This window comes from Venturia canescens, chromosome 10 (assembly GCF_019457755.1).
Source record: "Venturia canescens isolate UGA chromosome 10, ASM1945775v1, whole genome shotgun sequence".
In the NCBI taxonomy this organism is placed as follows: Eukaryota; Metazoa; Arthropoda; class Insecta; order Hymenoptera; family Ichneumonidae; genus Venturia; species Venturia canescens.
The window spans coordinates 14,225,477-14,248,438 of NC_057430.1; the positions used below are offsets into that span (position 1 = coordinate 14,225,477).

General features: G+C 41.7%; 1 protein-coding gene across 3 annotated transcripts in view; it reads left to right on the plus strand.

Annotated features, from left to right (window-relative positions):
• The window catches only part of LOC122417546 (WD repeat-containing protein 47), a 61,631-nt gene that overhangs the window by 33,492 nt on the left and 5,177 nt on the right, over positions 1–22,962 (plus strand). For all 3 annotated transcript variants that reach the window (XM_043431110.1, XM_043431111.1, XM_043431112.1), the window contains exon 6: positions 21,834–22,030. In XM_043431110.1, the coding sequence (XP_043287045.1) occupies positions 21,834–22,030 (197 nt within the window). The remainder of the gene's footprint in view (positions 1–21,833; positions 22,031–22,962) is intronic.

Here is a 22,962-nt window from a genome sequence, read left to right on the forward strand (position 1 = left end):
GTCATCAGCAAATTTACTCTCCCACGCACATGAATAAATATTTAACAGTGTTTTGATCGCTCGAGCGTTTTTGAGGATTCTTTCAAAACCGTCAACGTCAGCAATAAGGTTCTGAGATTCTGTCGAGAACGCTACTTTTTTTTGCTAATTTCATTATTTTCGTTTAAATTGTTTTTCTGATCAGTTTTTTGGCCTTTTTTCTCAGCTCAACTCCCGAAATCTTTGAACCTCGGTCGGCGACGAGCTTCTGTTCGGGAACGCCCTGTGCATGGGATCTCAGCCTCCTCGCTCTGCTTCCCGGCCGAGTAAATGAATTCCCATGATAATAATTCGCAGCTTTTATTACCTTCGGACGATAAAATAGGTGTCTGGAGTGTACGATCGTACTTTGGCTGAGGCGAGTGACAAGAATCCCGAAATTACGACATCGAGTCGATTAAACTCGCTCGCCTTTTTTTTCCATTTTATTTTCTTTATATTTTTCCTTTTTTCTCCTGCTGGCTTTGATGAACCGGTTGGCAGGGTGGCTTTATAAGAAATTTGAGATATTTCGCGACTTCGTTCATTCCGCCGGTTCGACCCGATTCATTGGAACTTTCGATTTGTCCATTTTCGCTCGATTTGCCAAATAATGCAGGGGACGAAATTCGAGATCCGGTTTTTTGCTCTCGTAGCAAAAGCGCTCTGTTATTACGTGCTCGAAAACCGTACGAAATTCCCGGCGGCCGTGATCGCATTATAGTAATAGTCTAAACGTGTCTTGTCGCGTGTACCGTTCCCTCGCACACGCGCGTGCGGCAAAATCGTCTCGCGTGGACCACACTCATCTGTGAGATGATTGATCAATTCAGAATATCAACTTTACCGTTACTCCAAAAAATAGAAGCAACATGGCGGGAAGGGTTCTGCGAACGAACAATGAGAACGTGACATCAGAGAAATCATGGGCAGTTTGAAATTTTCACTGATTTATGAATTTCATTCATTTTTCTTAATAAACGAAGGCAGAGCTTTCGAGAAAAAATAATGGACTAAAATTTGCGTCCGGAAGAGAAAAAACGGTGCGTCGAATCGTCATGAAAGTTTGTCCAATCGGTTAACGCACGTTCGACGACATGAAGAGCAAACAGAAAAAATAAGATTCCAGAAATTTTGCAAATATTTTTTCAAGAGTATCAACGTTTTTTTCTTCGCGAGGGAACTTGGAGCAAAAGGTCCATATTTTCTGCAGTCCTTTTATTGCTGGATTTCTCGAAAAGTTTTGCCTCCTGGAGCGAAGCTTCGAACACATTTTCGATTACCATTTTCGAAAGATCCTAAGCTCCGCGATTTATTTTTGTTGCCGTTTTTTTGTGTCAATATGGCGAGCGTAGGAATGAAACGAGTTTTTACAAAATCCAGAAAAATTCGTTTCGAACGAGCCTGAAAACTCATTACGAAAGTTTTGTATTTTTACATAACATTTTTTCCTGATTTAGTACATTTTTTACGAATACCTAACAAATCATCGCTACCAGAGCTTGCGTAATTGGAGCTTTGAATTACGAGTGTTATTTTAGAATTAATACACGTCGAATTTGCGGAACAAGGATCTTCCGACTTTCACTCGTTATAGGAGAAGTTCGACTTCTCAATCGTGCCTCGCACCTGTCAAGAATTCTTGTGAGGCGCCGAGGCCTAAATTTATGCTCACAAGTTATTCCACAATATTCGCCAATCATATTTTTTCCATGTTATTTTATGATAAAACTATGGAAAAAAATGGCAGAACGACCTTTTTAATAAATCGAGTTTCTAAAAGAAAATAAAAAAGCAAAATAACAAGGTAATTAACGTCTCGAAATGCCAACGCAGAAGTGGCAGCTTCGAGAATAATAATTGCAGCCAATTTTTCCCTCGACAATCTATCTTAAACGTCAGCTTTATCGCTCCGCTCTTCTCCGACCTCTCTTATTTTTTGTTTTCGCTTGTTTTTCTTTCAAGAGCAAAGAAATTTTTTAAATGCACTTTCCCGAGCAATCCGTCTTTTGTCATTTCAGTCCCATAAAAAAACTGTGCATTGTCTGCAGTTAAAGAAATTATGCATCGCTGACTTCATCGTCCAAAACGAATGAACACTGTTAATAATAGCATCGTCATATAATACTGAGAAAAAAAAACTTTGTTCCTCGAACTAAATTCGTTTTATTGAACGAAAAATCTCTGGATCCAATTATTTCTTTGCCTACGCATATTTGCCAGTTGCTTCGAAAAAAATTCTTCTTTAATCTCGATCAAATTGACTGAACGATAATCGTACGGACGAATGGAGAAATCGTTCCGTGCCGATGATATTTTGTCGCCTTAAGGGGTCTACTCTAATTAGAATTTTCAAAAATCCATTATTTTTATTGCATTTTTCGAAATAATACACGTTTTAAAGTATCGTGCTAAAGTTTTGAAAAGATCTAGCAGTCCAAGTGCACTTTTGAGCGACGTTTACGTGGCCGTCTGAGCACGCGCTTCTACCTTTGCTTGCCTTAAACGCGTTTTTCTCAAATTTACGTTTTTGGACGGCTCGTTGATCTCAAATCTCCGAAACTATTCAACCGACCCTTACCAAACTTTTACCACGTGTTCTTGATGACTGTAGCTACAGCGCATATCATAGGAATTTTGAAATTTTTAGTGGAACTATTTTTTTTTTGCAAAAAACGACGAAAAAAACGTGCTTTTTCGTAATTTTTGGAAAAATGCCTGGCATTTCGTCATTTTTGAACAAATAAAAAATCGTACGATATGCGCTATCTTTTTTTTGGACCTGTCTTCTTCCCCATCTTTCTGTCCCAAAACTGAGTAAAATAAATATAAAAAAAACTTTTCTAGTATTTTAAGAGTGTATCTTCGAGGCTTTTTATATCCATATTTATAATTTATACCGGTGAGAAAAAATTCGTGAAAATAGTCTCTTTTTTGCCCTTAACAGGAATCGATTCAGCTCCGCAAAGCTTTGTGGGTTGTTCGAACAAAATATTTTGCTGGAGAAAAACGAAATTCGTTTTGGCCAGCGCCATTTGTGAGCGTGCAGTCTCTGTGGGAAGAGATAAAAAAAAATAGGAAGAAATGAACATGAAAGAGCGAGTTTCGTCGGGCCGCCCCTCGAAAGTTTCTTATATAAAAATGGTGAATTCACGGTTAGCTTAATTCGACTCCGTGAGTTTATGCGGCGAGCGTAAAATTGTCCCCATCTCGTTGATCGTCGTCGCGCTCAGATTCTCCCGGTTTTCATCTGCGTGTAACCAGCCACACATACACGCGGGCGCGGGCGCCTTCCAAAATGCATTTTCACAGAGACGTAAATACTCGAAATTGTCGACAAATACGTAAATAAACGTGTGTAAAAGTTGAGTGGGAGTCCCGCGGGGTTTCGCTTCGTTCTCTTTCCTCGGCGTTGTAAACTCGCGCGGCCGTAATAGAAATGGAAAGTTGTCTTCCCCGTGGAGTCTACCTCGAGTTGTGTACGGCGCTCGCTGGAACCGCGACAAGCTGCGCAAACACACGAGCACGTTTTACAAACTCCGACGTCGATCCACGCCATAAAAAACCTCAATTTCAACTTTGCTTACTAACGAATATTAAAATTCAATTAAGTTTTTCATCATCCGATCAATCCTCGAATAAATATACGAGCCGGGAGCCTACTTTTTTCGCAAACTCCAGTGCCCTCGCGTCGCAGAACTTTTCGAACGATCGCGTACGTTGAAACTCCATTCGTCAGGAATTTTCGCCGAAATTTCCTCCATTCTTTTGACATTGTGATTCTCGTCTTACACGCCGGTGAATAAAATGCGGGGTTTGCCCTGTGGCTCCAAAGGATTGATACCGTACATGCTCCAGAGGAGTCGAGGTTACGGGGACGAGCATAGAGACAGTCTCGACAGTCTCGACACTCAGGTATTCTCTCATTCACTCATTTATTTTCCTCAGTTTCTTGTAGACATACTCCCAGACAATTCGACTTTGAACGCGATCAATATTCGAATGGAAAAAGTCTTTGAAAACTCTCGAACTGAGGGCTCCCAATTTTTGGATCGATGCGATTCAGTTCTGGGGTTCGAAGTGACTGCGCATTCATTCGCAGGCTGCGTTGATTGAACATTTTTATTGAACGCAGTAGAATAGGGAACATTGAAAATGATGCATCGAGCCTTGTTCGATGAGAAACTGTGAATGTCACAAGTCTTTCGTTGTTAAATGTCAAGCACATTGGACCAATTGATAAAAGATTGTTGCAGTCGAATCAACTGAATTGAAATTCGGTTTTCTAAAATTTGTTCATTCTGTGATTAGCCGAATGTTTTGGTCCGATGGAAGAAAAGTATTCGAGCGAAAGGTTTGATTTCTCAGTGGACTTTGTCACTGTCTTGCCAGCACAATGCGAATTTCCAGATTTCACTAATCCGAGAACCAAGAATCGAGTGTATTGATAAATTTTTTCAATTTTCCTCAAAATGTAGACGATGAACGTTCCTAAGCTTCGCGGAATCGCGCTCGGTCCGATTCTCTGGTTAACATTCTCCTTAAAAGTTGAAACGCGATTTTGTCACGCTCGCCAAATTCTAACGTTCGTTCGAACAATGCGGGATCTCATTATTCGGTATTACAAGTCGTACATAATACAACGCTGCTCGGTGGCGCACCCACGCGCGCGCGCGTTACGATTCGGTGAAAGTCCCGAGCGTCGCGGATACGAGCAATGACGTTTTTTTTCCTTCCTGGATTTCCACAAGAGAGAAGAAAAAACGATTTTTATTAGAATCTCAAACTCGAATAATGAGTTTGGATATTGGAGCTCCGTCAGTGACGACTCCGGGTTCGTATTCATCGAAGTTTCGCGAGCCTCGGTGCGCCGACGTTTGAATAATCGGCGCCATTTTTAACGTAGCCTATCGAACGATCAATCGTGATTGAAGGTCTTTTCGCTCGCTCCGCGATACAGAATGTTGTCCAGTTTGACAAGATCGACGCGCGGCGCACACGCTCACCGGAATTCCGACGTTTTTAACTTGCATTTTTCAGTAAGCCTCCTCATATGTTTACGCGTGCTTACACATTCGTCCAGCTCAAAGTGAATGGCAGAACGTGCCGCGGCCATCCGCCTAGACAAATTTATTGGCCCTCGTTTACTTTAATCGCGTGCCACTACGTCGTCCTCAAATTTAGTGACATAAATCTGCAGATTTGTGCTACCGGACCTCGTACAGGAGTCACGTACGAAAGTGGTTGCCTGCTGCTGGAAAATGGCAGTGAGCTACGAGAGACGCGCTTGAACGTTTGCGAGCCTCGGAAAAGAACTCGAAACGCTCGAAATGCCTGCGCATTTTGATGGGTCTTTAAACTTTAGCCATTTCATCGGAGATTTGAAGCTTTTTAAATTTTGGGAGGACACACATTTTTTTTGCTTTCCACAAACTTTGAGGAAATTTGTACGAAATCCTCGATTCCTGAGTTTGTTCGATCGTCGAAAAAGCATCGTAAGCGAGCGCTTTTTCCGAAGTGAATTCTTCGAAGGAGGAAGTAAATTGACAAACGTGTGAGCAACGCCCTCGCAATAATTTATGGCATTCCAATAGCTGTGTTTTCCTCCTGTCAATCTCGTATCGAGGCCCGTTGTAAGTATCCTCGATTATTATCATTTTTGATGCGGTACAACCCGGAAATATTAGCAAACCGGCGCCCACGGATTAACCAAAATTCAATTGAAATGTGTGTACTCGATACTCGCCCGCACAGCGAATAAGCTGAGTAAGCGATGCTCGTGGTTGGAGAAATGAACAAAAATCACCTTGCAGGAGATTCGCTTTGGATCGTCGTACGCTTCGATCGGTATCGCAGGTCTCGATTTACTGCGATCTCTGAACATTCGCTTCTGAGATAAAACATCGCATTTTACCTCCATCTGCATTACCTTGCGATCGAGCGATCAGGTTTTCTGCATTACCGACCGATCGAGAGCTGATCGGCAAAAGATTTGACCGGCCGATGCTACTAAGAATTATTCCAGTGCGGTGGCAGTGCGATCGCCCTCGATCTTTTTACCGAACGTTCACGATTAACAATTCTTAATCGATCTCCAATTTGATTTATTCGATTTTTTCAACTTCTAAATTCAATTACGTCGCTAATCAACGATCGAAGTTGCATTTATCTTTTTTAATCATTACACTTCTCAGCAGCGAAAGTGTTGAGCACGAATCTCGCGTGGTTACAGCACCGAGCGAACGAAGTCGTCGTCGGTGAAAATTAATCACAGATCAATCAGTGTCTCCACTTTCATAGAAATTCTTCATAAAACCACAGAAATTTCCTCTCTCGCTTGTCCGCGCTGATATGTGCCGGAGAGGAAATCCTTTTACGCTGATCTATTTCGTTCCAGACGAATAATCTCCTCTCCTCGCTCCGTAGATTTTCTCATTTTTTATTAGTACGCCTCATATATGAATCGATCGGAGCTCCAACAGCGTATCTACGTTTTCACTGTGTGATTTTTCAATTTTCTACGATTTTGAGCCGTAAATAATCGAGGAAATCGTTGATCCTCGATACACGAGTATTAGAACGTTTTTTCATTTCTATTTCCAGTTTTTCTGCCTCTTACTTTTCGCATTTTGACGTTCGCGATGCCGCTTTTATCTCGTTTAGCCAAGTTCAGCGTTCTCGCGTGAGACTCCCAGGGGCTTTGCCCACTGCCGCTCGTTCCTATTTCCTTCTGGATCCCAATTGCTCACAAGGGTTCAGGGAAACTGCAGAAATCGTCCTGGAACGAGTCAATACTTTCAACTGGTCTTCGCTGCCTTCGGTTCGAAAAACTGCCTTAAGATCAGAACTTCCAAGTTCTGGCTTCTTCTGGAGCAATATCCAGGAACGACTGAGAATCTTTCGACCTAAAAATGACATGCCCATCGTCAGTGATGAGTTTTTGAACATTAATTTACATTTCTCCAGTCTAAAATTCATGAAAATTCGTTGTTTATCGATCAACGTTGATTCCTGCAGAATTTCGACGCCTCTGGAGGCTTCCACGAGGTTTTGGTAACGGATTATTTCCGATGGAAATTGAAAGCAGGGTTTTCCGATCGGGGGGCACCCGGTACATTTTCCGTCCGTGAAGCTGCTCCGGTGTGTGCGCGCGTGTTTATAAACGTGCATGTAAAATTTGAGGGAATGAAAAGTTCGAGTTCGTCGAGCATAAAGCCGCGGGAGGGGAGGGGGGGGGGGGGGTTTAAGTGTGTTCAACCGCCTTGACTACTTTGGCCAAACAATTTCCTTTCTCCTTCCCTATGGGCCCTCGACGAGCGCGTTAGTTTTTCTGCTTTTTTGTTTATCCCATTCTCGTCGATGATCGATTATCAGGGAAGGAAAAAATTGGCTCAAACTATTAATCAGAGTGAGTGGCCTTAAACGGTGCAAGCGCGCAACTTTTCGCACGAAAAGTAACTTGAGAATTCCACGTTCTTTTGAGCGAGGAGAAAATGTAAACAGTTTCGAAAAAAGTGGGATACGAAAATATGTGCAAATCGTGGCCTCGTTATGTTAATACGGTGACCGAACTAATGACAGAGCCTGCAATTTTTGTTCACAATTACCTTTAAAAATGATTTTTTTTCTTGACTCACGACAACGCTAACTGACTTAACCCCCTTTCGCAGTTCTTCCTCTCCCTTTTTATTTTCATTTTTTCCTTTATCCTAATCGTGACAATCGCAATCGACTCGTCTGCTTTTACAATGATTTGTTTAGCATTCTCAATGCTGGAAAACGAAGTGTGCAATGTTGATTTTCGCTGTTCAACGTCCCGAAGTTTCGCGACAGGTATTTCGAGTCTCGCGTTGACAATTTGTAAAAATCAGGCGATACGACCAAGCAGGCTCGACCGGATCGAACTCCGGTCGAGGAAAGTCGGCTAGCAAGTTCCCTCTTCAACTCCAATTATCATCGGGCTTACCGGACCTCGAAATTTCACATTGATCATATCGGCATTGAGCTCTTTTTTATTATCAATCATTTCTAGAACTATTTTTGAAAACTCGAAATGCTGTTAATGATTCGATCACTCGTTCGATCGTGCCAACCGTTTTCTTGCATCGTTTCAACGCTCCTGCACGCGGCGGCGACACTCTGCGAAAGTGGTGAATCTTGAAAAAGATGCGAGCACTGAAATTTTCAAAAAATATTTTTGAAAACAATTTTTTTTTTCTCTGGCGTCGTAAAACGAGTTCTTCAGTTCTATTGACGAGTCGAAAATCGCGGTTTTTATGGGAACGTGCAAAAAAATATTTCGTTTCGAAAAAGTATTCCAGCGTCGAGATATTTCGTGAATAACGTTCTCAGATTTGCGTGCATTAGTGCTGTCTAGTGAACGGACGAGTAATTTATCGGTAGGGAGAGAAAAAAGCGGAAGGAATATTCATCAACGACGAATTCTCTCACGATTCCATCGAATAGCGATCGATCTTATTTCGTTTTTGTTCTCTATTCACGACGTTCCCTGTCCCAGCCTACGCGACTCGCTGCGAGGCTGTTTTTTTTTTTATTAATGGGAAAATTCTGCTTTCCCATTCACCGACTATTTTGCGCTGATGTAGTATCGCGATCCCTGGGACCGGATCCGGCCAATTTGCATCTTCCGTAATGTCCCCAACGAGCTCGCGGTTTATACTTTCTCTAAACTTGGCCGCACGCTCCTCGCGCAGAGATCGAGTATGAGGACTGAAAATGAAAAATTGTAGCCCACGCGCGATTGACCGCTTCGCGTGAGACGAAACACGCCCTTTTTATTCTCAGCTCTTCGTATCCACGTCAATTGGACATTAGGTGCTGATTTTACATGATTCCCCTGTCATAACGATCTCGATATCTCGCGATTATATGCTTCTCGACCCATTTTCACTCGCCTCAGTCCCACCAAAGATCCTCGTGATCGATACCCCGATACATCAACATTCGTGTACTTTTGTAAACACGTGATGAATTCCTCTCAATGAAAGACCAAATTATATGCTATTCGATACACTTTCGAACGATTTACTCGCCAAAGGATACGCATCTTTTGCTCCTATTTCTCCCCTGGACGAGATCTCCTCGCGAGGAAGTCTGAGATTCTTCTTTTGCTGATCCACAAAGCAAATAGTTCTTCCATTTTTATTTATCGCTCCTCGTTACTTATTCGTTCAATCATTTTTTCGAAAGGCAAACCGCATTCAATCGTTATTATTTATTCAGGCAATCGTCTTGCCGTTCCGTAGAAACGTTGACAGAAAACAAGCCGATTAATCAGAGCTGCGATAACGCGGATTTCATGTTAAGCAGCACATCGTACGTTTCCGCTCTCGAGTTTTTTTGAACGTGGCTTTTCATCGACTTTCTGGGCCCGACCTGCGGCAAGGTGGGAAATTTTCTACACGAAACACGTGCAAAACTCAATAAATTTGGAGCCGAACGTTCGTTAATTTTGGCAAAAAAATTCGACTCTTTTTAGCGCGCCGTCGAAGCCGACGAAAATCAGTTGAAAAGTTCCATTCGGATGCGTCCGGCAATTTGGCTGAAAGAATCGACTCATCGCCGCTTCGCAGCGTAATCTATTCCGTAAAATCACAATAAAAAAGTAATTATAAAATGTAGAATGAACGGAGCAAAGAGGTTTGACGAAGCGAAATGCCGCGAGGATATAAAAGTCTACACGAGGAAAAAGAAACGGCCACAGCATCATCGTGAATTATTAACGGGGCGTATCGGAGAAAGCAGCAATAAGGGGCGATACGAAACTCCACTTCTGTGTATCCATGTCCCATAGGGATGTATTTAAAAATGTGGTCCAGCGACAGTTCTCGAGAGGGGATTCTTGAAAGTAGAAGCACGTGCCAGAGCGATCCCCATCGCTGTCGTGCGCTCCAAGACGATATTGTAAAAGGAGGAATAAGAAGGAAGTGAAAAATAAATAATAAAACGAGAAAAAGCGCGTGATTGCTGCACGGCTTGACATCCGCTTTGGAAAGGATGCTGGAGATTTTTCCTTCCAAAGACACTCCTTGAAATGGTCCATTTATTTCCACCTTCATGCATGCGCGATTTTAAATAATTTCATCATTTGTTTATAACAGAGCAACTTAAAAAAATCGAGGGAACAAAGTCACTTTTGCCAACGCAATCGCATTTCAACAGAACTTAAGAATTTCAATATTTTTATTTCCGCTATTACAATCCTCGTTTTTATATCATTGATCGAGGGATCGATAAGACTTCCTTCCTGCAGTAACAGCTTTATATTTCGCAGTTAAATTTGCGCCTCGAGGCTCGAAGTAGCCATGGAAAATGTCTATATCCAGGACGCAGTTCATCATCTTTCACAGTGCAGTAGTGAAAGCGAGCATTCTGACGTTCTTTTAGCTCCTATTAAACTCGATATAAACTTTATTTTCCATTATTCTCTCGTACAGCTCGCGGTAATACGTCGTAATAAATTCGTGGAGAGTACGATTTATTGAACCGGGCATCGGGCATTATTATTTTTTTCCTTTTTCATTTTTTCGTCACTTGCCTCCAATTTTTTCACCTTTAAATCCCGCAGTGACTGGGCATTCACAAAAATCGACATTTCCTACCGTGAGAATAAACATTGCGACGCGTTTATTAGGTGCGAAAATTATTGGCAACATTTGTCCAAATGTTTTACGATCGCGTTTATCGTGAGAAGCCGAGTCCAATGGTTCGCAGCAAAGCGTTTCAAAAGTAAATGTACATTATTGAAAAAGCCTCGTTTCAAGAACATTTGGGTCGTGTTGAAAATAGGCTCAATTCTTTTTCAATCGTTATTCCGCTTTTATCGTAGCATTACCATTCAATGTTCAACTCCATTTCGTTTTATCCAACAATATTTTACACACCGATGAATAAAGATCGAAATGTTTGAGCAATAAAGAAAATGATGCAGGAGAAAAAAATATCTAAGATATCAGCAAATTTTTTAAAGAACCCAAACTCATTCGTTGACCACTTTGAATGATTCAGAGGAACTAAAAACTAGTTGAAATTCAACATTTTCATGGAAACACGCATTTGAAAAAAAAATTCATCCAATTTTTTCGTTTTTTCTTTCATATCATTATCATTATTTATTCAGTCCACTAATTGATCGAGGAGGAATCCAAAATTCGAAATTAAATCGAAAAAAGGAAAATTTAATGCTCAAAACTGAAGATTAAAAAATGTAAAAAATCCGAGTCGGTTTTTCGCTTTGGATTTACCGTGATGTATGGAGAAGTATATTAATAACATACGAAATACTCGAACAACGTACCGGAGGCATATAATAAGAAAAGAATAAAAAGATCGTCATGGGATCGCGGATTAAAATTGTACGGTGTGTATAATAAGAGTGGGGGATGAAGTTTCGTTCGTGGAGAAGTGGGTCGCACCTCGTCTGCCTCAAGTCACTCGGCGAGAACGATTGTAGACTACACACTCGTTTGCTGCACTCAGACGTGCACGGTTTATCCGAGGTTCGCTCTTTCTCAGCAGTCTTTCATTTTCCACTCAACTGCGTTATAATTATATCGCGATTTTAAAAATAATAAAGCGAATTTACGTATTCGATAATAATAGAAATACTAAAAAATCGAGAAAAAGGTGGATGCTAAATTATGAAATTGATTGGAATCGTCGATCAAGAGCTTGTGAAAATCGATCTTTTGAAATCGAAAACATTTTTTCGGGGTTGCAGATACCGATCGTGAGTGATTTTTGTGCTCATTTTCCTGCGTCGTGATTGGTCAAAGTGCCAATTAATTGGGATGGCAAGGCGATAAGGATTTGAATAATCGAGTGATTGGTTTTTGGGTGGTTTATTTGAATTCTTGTGGATTTTTATTTGCGTATCGAAAGTAAATAGTGTGATCGATCTCCGACGAAGGATCGGGGTTCCGCGTCGCGGATTCTCGGACTTGGAAAGTGGTGAAAATCGGTGAACGAGAAATTTCGGTTTTGAGAGTTCATGATCCGCGTCTCGCACGGACGAGCCTCGTTCGTTTGAGGTTCTCTTTATATATATTGTGCGGGTGTTTTTCTTGTGTTGGCGGGAGGCGAGTGCGCGTGTGTCTGTGGCACGAGAACCGCGCGGCTTCACTCTCGAAATTTCTTTTCACTTTTTCCCGCGAGAATCGCGGGCACCGGCGCGAGAAATTCGTCTCTCCCACACTATCGCCTTTAAAAACTGGTTGGCTCGTCGAAGGATTGCAAAAAATACACTTGGCATAATTCGAAAAATTTCTTTCGCCTTTCGTCCCAACTATCGTCCGGCGTCGAAAATTTGCAATATCTTTTTGCCATCGCAACTTCGTTAACTTGGGAAAGAAAAAAAAAAATGTGGCGAGCAGCGATATTCTCGAAGCTCCGAAATTCCCATTCGCGAGCCACGTTCGAATGAACGAAGCCGAGCAACCGCGGTCGTAGAAAAGCTCCTGAATATTTCGAGCTCAAAGGGGAAGACCCGAAGGCTTTCAAAATTTGTATAAAGAAAAAAACTCGGGCATCGATCGATCGGCGAAACCGGAGAAAACGGGGCATGAAAATGGGCGACATCAGGATTTTGGATCCCCGAATGGATCCCCGATTCATGGGAGACCCGAAGCACCGAGGCTGGCCCGCGATGTACCGGAATCACCCCAACTCCCGTGGCCCCTCGTTCTGTTATCGCCCGGTGCCAATCGAGACTCTGACCCAGTGGATCGGGCCTCAGATCGCGAGTCACGACTACAATTATCTTCCAGCCCGTTTCGGGACTCACAAGCCTCGGGATTACTATTATTTGGCGCCGATGTACAGAAACGCGATGCCACCGCCCCCGCAGGCTTTGACGACCCTCCAAGTGCCTCCGCCCGTGGCCGCTGGCCCGAGGATGATGCTCATGGAAAAACCTCGCTCCCGGGCGAAAAGTTCGTCCAACGGAGCGGGCCGCAGCAGCGTTCCGCCCTGCACTTGCTCCGTCGGTCGCACGCGATCCCTCGAAGACGTCAGAAGCGAGATGAGCGAGTGGGAGGAGTACAACGACGAGAATGGCAACCGCGTCAAAAGCCATCCCAAAAATGCCTCCCGACAGACCAGAAGATCCATGGAAAATCTTCTCGACGTTGACAATCAATGCGTCGCTACTTACAACCGACACGCCAAAAGTTCCAGCACTCGCAACCTGCTCAGAGACGAAATGAAAAAGGAGGAGAAATGCACGCGGAGACGGGGAAGCTACATGGTTCGTTGTCACTCATCGATCCTATTTCGTTTCATCGTCAGGAAATCAAAGGATTTTATCACATTTTTACCATTTCTTACTTCGCCTACTCGAAAGTCATGAATCCGTGGCACACTTTCATTCAAAACAATCATTTTGTGATCGCTCGATTCGTTACAAAGCATCAAAATCGTTGTCATCGAAGAGGCAGCCGATGAGAAACCGAGAATCATTTTTTTTTCGTTTCTTTATCTTCCCATTGCTGTTTCTATGCGGAATTGAATATGGAGAGACCGATTGAAAATGAATGGAAAAGCGAGTGCCAAAACGAGTGTGGCTCACTCGAAATTATTTCAATAAAAATGGTTTGTCTGCGAGAAAAAAATGCATAAAACTCTCCGAATTTCATGAAGCATTGCAGGATCGTTGAACTATTACAACGAGAGTGAAAAGCCTAGAAATAGAAATTATATTCACGAGCTCCACAAAAGTACCGATAAGATCAGCCGATTAATTCCCATCCAATTTACAGATCGAGGATTTTAATGAGAGTGGAAGAGAATCGTGAGGTAAATTAATTCGTGGAGGGCAAAGGCCACGCTCGGTGGTCACCCTCCAAACGGAATTTCAGGTTTCCGGATCCGTTCCCTTTTTCTCTCTTTTTACCTTATATAAAATTCAATTAAGATAAACGGAACGATTAGGTTCGCTCGGAGAGATGCTCTTTTAATATTTCATTTATTTTCCCTCGAAATAAAAAACTCTTTGAATGATAAAGCGAGTCAATCGAAAGGAACAGGAAAAATGGTTTTTCGTCACATAAAAGTCTGACGATGCTCCAAAATTTGGGGTTTCGCACTGTTCCTGAAAATACGATCGAACTTCGTGAAGTGGGATGACAAACAAATCAACAACTTTTTGTCCCACGGACAAATTTCGCTCCCAGCAAAAACTCGTGAACGCGCACGCACGTAGTAGGATTATCATTGGATACGAAGAAACCGGAATTGCAACTGTCGATTGGAGCAAGCCCGACAGCGCCGCGAGAGTCGTTCTCGCGCAGCGTTCATACGCCCTTTCCTTTCTCACTTGAATCTCACGCCACTGAGCTCGTGATAATTGCACTAGTAATTCATACAAACACGAAATTTCCTCGCAATCCATAACTCAAGCTATTTTTTCGTTTCGCTATGCGATGTAACGTCGAGGAAAATGAAAAACAAACGGTCAAAAATATCGAACGGGGTCGTTCTACCTGTTTGGATTTGTGTCTTATCCTCGCACGTATATATGTGCACCTTCGAGAAACACTTCCTCCTAAGAAACGCGCGCGATTGCTTATTTGTGTATTTATTACCACGTGCCCGCGCGCTCGCGCGACCATAAAAGCATAAAACTTGGGATTGTTATTGCGAAATATTTGCAATCCGGTCAGTGGAGTTTTAGAACTCGGACATTTATTACCACGGACACTTCACAGTTTGAGTTTCACATCTTTTATCAGCGAAATATTCTCTTGCATATATAAATGCACCGAGAACAACAAAAAGCCACTGGGAAACGAGACTTTTCCTCGACTTTTCCAAATTCTTTGCTCTTCGGACAAACTCGCAACGAGAAACTTTTTCTCGGGTCCTCGGACTCCTGGATGCTGTAACGACCGATTGCATTAAACCCGAGTGTGTTACAGAGTCTTACAAAGCGCGCGAGGAGCGTTGTCTATCGGGGAATCTCGTCTCACGTAATTCGCATCGACAGAGGAGTCTCTTGACCCGTGAACTTTCTTGCGACGCTGCACAACTTTCGAACGTATTTTCATCCTTTAAACTCGATCGGTTAAACGCGCAGAAAATGAGTGTCGGGTGAGCGGAAAGGAGCAGAAAATTGCGATCGGGATAAACTTTCGTTTTCGGGGCGGGAAAGCTCGGGATTTTACTCTCAAATGTCAACGTCGAACTTTCGTTTTCCATGCGAGGAATCAACGTTGTTTTCCTCAAACTCGGTGGAACTCGAGCTCAAAACGAATGGAAAATATGAATATTCATCGACTTTTTGCAATCAGGAGTGCTCAACTTTCGATGAAGAATCGCTAAACTTTCGACTTTTAGTGACAGACGCGTGCCCGTTGACGCGCACTCCCCTTCATTTTCAACCGGCTAAATGATCAACGTTATCTCTTTTACCGGCGCTCGCACGGCTCATAAAATTCACGCGGCTTAACATGGAAAGTGACCATACGAGTCAGCCGTACACACTCCTCATTTATGGCTATAGACGAGTCCGTAATTGAGAGAGTTTGTCCAACAATTAAGCGCTGGATAAATAAAACCTCGCGACTTATCGTCCCTGCCATCATATTTTTCGCACTTGTATGCTCAGTCAAATTGACCCCATAAATAAAAGCCGCCAGGATTACGAGCGCGTTTCTTTCAGCCAGGAAATCTTTTGTCGAGCGATATCCGCGAGGATCGAGAATGAAAAAAATGGACGAACGATTTCTAGCTGCAGACGCGACACTTTTCCGTCGCCGTTTTCTTTTCACGCTCATCCGATTTTCTCTTCCGTTTTATGAATCGATTAAGGTCACCTCATCCTCTTCTCCGTCTCCTGCTCCGGATGCATGCTTTTTTTACGCTCATCGCGATCTCCCGATCGTTCTCCGATGATTCGTCATTAATTCTCGTCTCGGGAGCTAGCCAACTCATTCTCCTCTCGTTTTCCAAAATTCAACGAGCTCAAGAGCCTGCTCGGAGAGTCCTCGAAACGAATCGTAACCAGCGCTCGCTTCACTCCTCGAAAACGCACTCCAGTGCTAATTAAACGTTCGAGTCATTCCGAGTCACGGGCTTGTGGATCCTCGAAATGTAGGACGCGACACAGTTTTCAAGGGGATTCCAGGGTTCGTTGAAATCTCGAACTCTTTCTCGCGTTTCTTTATTTTTCTAATAATTTTACTCGCTCAACTTAAAACGTCAGACGATTTTCAGACAACGCAGTCACTCCTCCGCTCCTTTCATTCATCGAAACCTTTCCCGATCCACTCATCTCGTCATTCATTTTTATTCCGAGCTTCTACAATCTTGCAATGAGACCGCTCATACGTCAAGATACACCAAGTACCGGAAGTAACGGAACGAGGATAATAAACGTTGACCTTTCAAGACCTCACGAGAATCATTATCGTGATTCGTCCACAAGACCGCGCGAGTAATACAAATTGAGATATTAAGGCTGAAAAAACTGCCAAAAATCGTTCGCTTCGACGTGCCTATTCGGAGCGAGGAAGAGGAAGTTCTCTCTTCCTTCGTCGTGCGCGATGGATTCGGAGATCCGACGTTATCGGGCCTTCGGAATCGAATATGCGCCGTAATAAAAGTAGTTTGAATAAAATAACCATGAAAATTTAACCATCGAATATATAGCGACGTCGAGTTCTGACGATCATTACTCAGGATTTAATAATCATTAGAATAAATACGCAGTTTGAAAAAATGATAATTTCCGAGCTCGAGATTTGGAGTTATTAGAGAAACAGGGGCATTTCGATGGTTTTAATAATTGCAGGGTGTTTGAGGAATTGAGATAATTGTAATGGAAAGAGGATTCGATTAGACGAATTTCTGGCGAGCTTTCGAGCCATTTTTCATATCCATTTAATTTTCTGTCTCGGCGATGAATTGGAAGAGTGGAGAAGCGGGTCGATCGTAAAACCGAAGTTAGAGAACGAGAGAAATTCGAGGTGAATTCTCTCGATAAATTGCATCGATGTTTCTGTTACGTTTGCCGCGCGCGCGCCCGCGCGCGATGAAAGGAAGAGAATGAATGTAAAAAGGGGCTAAAAAGTGTTCGACTATTTGCGCGTTTATTCGTCAGCTCCATTCGTCAAACAGTGACTCGTACACAGACGGACTCATGGCTCGTTAATTCACCGGAATTGGGATGAAAGCGTACGATTCTCAGCCGTACAATAAACCTTCGCATTGAAGAAAATATACGAGAGAACAAAAACTGACGTTTCGTTCGCGCTTCACGATCGATCGCTCCCTGGCCTCGATCTTGCTCTCCGAATTAACTCCAAAAATCTTCGAATCTCCATCAACTTTTCAAAATCAATAAAACTTTCAAATTTCTACTTAAAAAAAGTGCTGGAGGCAGGCTCTGTTGATTCTACATCGGGCTACTCAACTGTCCATCGTTGAAACTGTCCAAGTGTAGCCTCGATCGGGACTCACCCCGATCGAGGGTTCAAGCTTGTTTGCGTTTTTTAAGGCTTGTTTGCGTTTGGACTTGTTTGGGTTTGATTGTGTTTGTCTGGGCTTGGTGAGGCTGAAATTTGGGCAGGAGTTTATGATACGCGAATATTATTTATTCCTCGGAAAGAAAACATTTTTTTTCACACACACCTTAATAGATATCAACGATATTGAAATGAATGCTTTTTCGCAGTGTTCCAAGAAACTAATAAGCTATAAAGTTCGAACGCTTATCATTGTATAATGAAGAATCATCATTTCTAAAGGCTACTATGATTGTCATGAATGTTTCCTTGTAGCATTTTATTAAATGACGAAGTCATAAAGGAAATGATTGTATTAGAAATTTGTCGACAGTTTAAAGAGCTGACGAAGCGGGCAGCCGATACATATGGAAAAATCGACACGCTTTCAAAATTTCCGTCAAGTACGAGTGGTTTCGTGGGAAAAGTACGGTCAATGAAAAATATGTTTAAAAATATATTTCCGTTCGTTTGGGTTTGTTTGAGAAATGAGAAGCATCATTATTTTTATATCGAAACAATGAAAATTAATAAACGCTCTTGTATTATTTATTGCCCCCCCCCTTGCCGCCCTCGAGTGACGTAACATCCGAATTGACTAAATCTGCAATTTCAAGCCTTGTAACTTTCGCTGCTCTTCGTTTGCCCTCACATGCTCTTCATCAATTAATTTCGCAATGAAATAAATGCGAGCCTCACGCACATAATCATCGCGTTCGGCAATCGATTACCAATATCCGGAAATTATTCGTCGTTGACTCAAGCGGAATAATGAATATGTTGAAGCTTCGTTATTAAACTCTCCTTTACGAGGGATGAGCACGAATAAATGTCTCGTAATAATGAAATTACAATGGGGGAGTCTATTTTCTTTTATTCTTGGGTCTTCACCTCGCTCCGTAATAACGCAATATATAAGCGTCGTGACGGGAGGCGTGTAGACGGAATTTGTGAAGTTTCACCGCGTAATACGGACTCGAGGAATTCCTCGAGCTCGCCGTTGAGTCACCGAGCTGTACAAATTCGATGAACCTCTTTTTTTCCGCTCAATTTCTTCGCGAATGAGTAATTCACGATTATAAAAAGAAAAAGTTGCGTTTACGTGCTTTTCCCAATGGATAATGCCACGTCGCGAGGCTCGTTGCCGCTTCTAACTAGCATTTCCTGTGGAAACGATAATTTCGTGCTTTTGCAACATATCCACGACTCTCTCCTCGTCCACGTCCACGCATACACCTATGAAGAATCGAAACAACGATTCTTATACCGCATCTGATAATTTTCCCGTTAATTATGATCGCGTTTGATCGGTTCCATTGAAGCTTTTAGTATCTTTTACAAAAAAGTCCATTTTTAAGGACTTTTCCCACTCTAAATACTCACGGATCGAATAACAGACACTTTTGTTAGTGTCTCAACTTTCCATTGCCATTTTTCTTTCGTAAATGTTGAAACTTCACGACGTCATGAGCTCGAGTGATGCCATGATGATCCTTCAACTTGTAGAATCATCTGAAGTTGTTTCTAAAGTGATCTTTCTCTCCCAACAGGCACTGGAACGATCGACAAACCTTTTGACTTTACAATATTCCATAACTTTTATGAAGTTTCCAAATTATTGCCAAATAAATAGTCCGTTAAATCCGCAAACAAACTCGTGTGTCTAGAAACTTAGTATTGAGTCGTAACTGAGTCAACGAGGAAAGAATGAAAGGAAAGAAATTGTAATAAATATTCTACGACTAATCGAGGTGGCAAAAAATATTACGAAATAACGAACCACAATTATGCAGCCCTCATGTTCCACGAATATGTTGCACAAATGCATTCTACGTGGAGATATAACACAGACGAATGCAGGATTTTCAATATGCATTAGTTTGTCGGAGTATGTGGGTCGAAGCACAGGTGTCCACCGGGTGGACAGGCTTTCTTAACAGTAGATAATAGTTCCATTCGTTTGCTTTACGTAGCCGTGTGCACAGAGGGACATTATAAACGAATGTACAAAGAATATAAAACGTAGGAGAGCTACAAACGTCATCGTGACGTCTGCTCGATCGAGAGGCTTCCTTCTCCATCTCATTCTTATTAATATCTCTACATACTTCCATGCTGGATCGATTCTTCATCGTGCTGGCTAAACATCGCGTGCCAGAAAATCTTTCGTGAGATCGAATCTCCGCGTTTCTTCCACTCTCGTGAATCGTATTTGTCAATGATATATTTCCTTCGAGCGTATCATAATTCGCCTTGTGATAACTCAATCTTCCCATTAGCAAATCATGCCTCTGCGCACTCCAGACTTTTGCTTCTCAATGCCATCCAAATTCATGCTCAGAGGATTCGAAGTAACACGAAGAGCTAGTGGAAATCAGCGGTCTTGGGATGTCAGAAGTTTTTACTGCTGGGAAGACTGGGAAAGTTTTCGCCGATGAATCCAGCGTCGTCCGGTGGATCCTTTCGATCAATTTATTGATTTTTTTATCGTTTCATTATCTGTAATTGATTAATTAGTGTTGAACTGCATCAAGGAACGTTCGGTTACGAGAAAAAGCAGCTTTCCAAAGTTTGCGACATAAAATTCTTGGGAATTGAAGCGTAAGGACCAGAAACTAGAATATTGTTCAAATATTTGATTCTTTTAACGAAAAGTTTCGCAAACTTTCAAAGTATAGTCCATCCCGGCTACCAGCGCTGCTTAAATCACAAGACTCCTAATAAGGAGGATCATCGATCGAAAAAACGTGACATCTGTCAATAAATACCAATCATTTGCGGCTCTCGCGTGCTCTCGAACCTCACACATTTGCATTTAAGGTACGCTCGCATGGATCAAGTACCGGGAGAAGTCGATGGACTTTGCGTGACTTATACAATGTGTAAAAAACCATTAAGAAACACTGAGAGGAAGAGAAACGTGTTTTCCCTCCCTTTTCTTATTTCGCTTTTTTCTACTTCTTTTCATCGCTGAACGCGAACACGCAGCGGTGGTTTACCGTTAACAAGTGCATTGCCAAAGGGAACGAGAGGTGACCATAGACCATAGAAAAATATTTGTGTCGATGAGAGTTCAGCCATTGGCCACTCGACGTCGAATCGATTGGATGTTGGGAAAAAAACTTTGTTTTTCCTCCATCGCAAGAGTCCGTCATCGATTTGCACTTTCTTCGATTTTCTCATTGATCACTCACAAATTTTTATTCAGCTCAAAAACTCGAATTTCATTCAAGTTTTTTGCCACTCACCATCCGTCTTCGCTGATTTTTTCCTCAAGAGTTTTCCAAATCTGCCAATAACTGCACTCATCGAAATTCGAGTCTTGCATCGTCCGCCAAGATTATGAACTCTCGTTACCAGCGAGCCTGCCAAGCTCATTTGAATTGCTAATTAATAATCTTGTAATTCGAGTCGATCTTACTCCCTCATAATCCGAGTGAACGTCCTGAATATTGTTTGTTGCAATTTGAATAAACTTTTCCATCGTTAGTCCAACGATTTCGGAAATAATTTGAAGCTCTCAAACAAATTATTGAATCCACTTACTCGAATTGAATTTTTACTCAAGTCATACTCACCCAAGTTTCAACATTTTTTAAATATTAGTCGAAAAATAGTAGAATAATGAAAACTATTTAAAAATTATGCAAAAAACAATATCATCAATTTTCATTTTCGAAATATTTCAAAATATTTGATCGATCGTGAAAAACATTTTGCGCTCAAATATTAAAGTAGAATCGTTCATTTTTTCAATAAACGGACTTACGAATTTACACCTGACACTGATCGGTTCATAAATTTTCCTGCAAAGTGAAGGAAAATAAAAAATGTGAGCGGCGCTAACAAGACACACCCAATAATATTACGGGCAGCCTGCCAAGTCGTCGCGTGACGTCCGTGATAATTGATTCAATTCGTTGAATGAACTCTCGCGTTATCGGAAGTTGGTATTTTCCAATTTACACGGGCTTTCAACTTTCAATCAATTTTGCGTCACGGAACGTTTCTTATACTTTTTCTTTCGTCAATCAACGTTTCAGAGATTTTGTCTCGAATGGAGGCGACGCAAAAACACGGTTTATTGCCCCACTGCAATTCAACGAATCATAAACGTCAAACGGAAAAACGTGAATGACAATCGACTCAATGAGCCAGTGAAAAACGGACGTTTTCTTAATGCTCTCAATACTGCCAGCCTCGCAAATGTTGATTTTATTGAATAATTCAAAATTCAGTTTCCATTGGTGCGATCGTGTACTCATACTTTTGGGGTTCTTTTAAAAATCATTGCAGCCAGAACCTCGACCTGATCTTGAGACGAGTAACGGAAGCAGCAACGGTGGACGACCACGATTCGTACCAGTAACAGCCCTCGAAGATGTTCAAGCCGTTCGTTGCGCCGAATTTCATCCCCACGGAAAGTTGTACGCTGTTGGTTCCAACTCGAAAACACTTCGGATATGTTCATATCCGAAGCTCCACGATGTCAGGTAAATATGAATGGCAATTTCATATTTTTACTTGGAGAATTGAGAGCTCTTCCGGAAACTCATTTCATTTCGTTGCAATGAAATGAGTCAGAAGACTCTTTTTTTAATTTTTTTTCGAATTTTCGGTAAATTTTCCTCACTTTTCAAATTCCTTGTTCCATGTTTTTGCGGACGAAGGCATTTGAGAAAGAATTTATACAAACTGCAAAAATTTTGTAAGCAGTGGTCGAATTTTTAAATCGAATATCGTATTGGATTATCTCAATTAACGATAAAGTGTTCTTTCTGTAAATTGTTGAGGTTGTTTGAGGAAGGAATGCTCTGAAATAGCTGAGTTATCCTTGACCAACGACGAGGACCTTCATGACAAACGGAGCATAAAACATAATTATGACAAAAGCACACTTCTCTAAATGCACTTCTTTAACGTCAGTTGCACGTCTTCTCGAATGACTTTTTAATGACCCATAATTTAGGTTCACAACTGGGATTTATCAAAATTATCAACAGAACATTATTTATACAAAAATATTAAAGAAGCTTCGATTCTATATTAAGGGGGATCTAAATCCAAGTGAAAAAAAGACCTTCATTTCGCGAATTGGCAATCAGTGCCTTAAAAAGTGTGAGTTTATTGGCAAAAGCGAATTGAACGAAGAAAGAAAAAGGTGGAAGCTGAAATCAAAATTGTCTTTTATTTCGAAAAGTTATTGCTCAAAAAAATAATGAATTTCCAGTACCTTCTTCAAATTTTATAACAATCGGCATTTGTGAGTTTCCATAACTTCATAGAATGAGAAAATCACCGAATTTCCGAGCAACGATAAAAAAGTGGCAAAAATAAAAAACTCTGTCGATGAGGTAAAAAATAGGATGTTCACAGTCGAATCGTTCGGTTCGTCGTTGTGGAACGAGAAGGAGAAATCACTCTC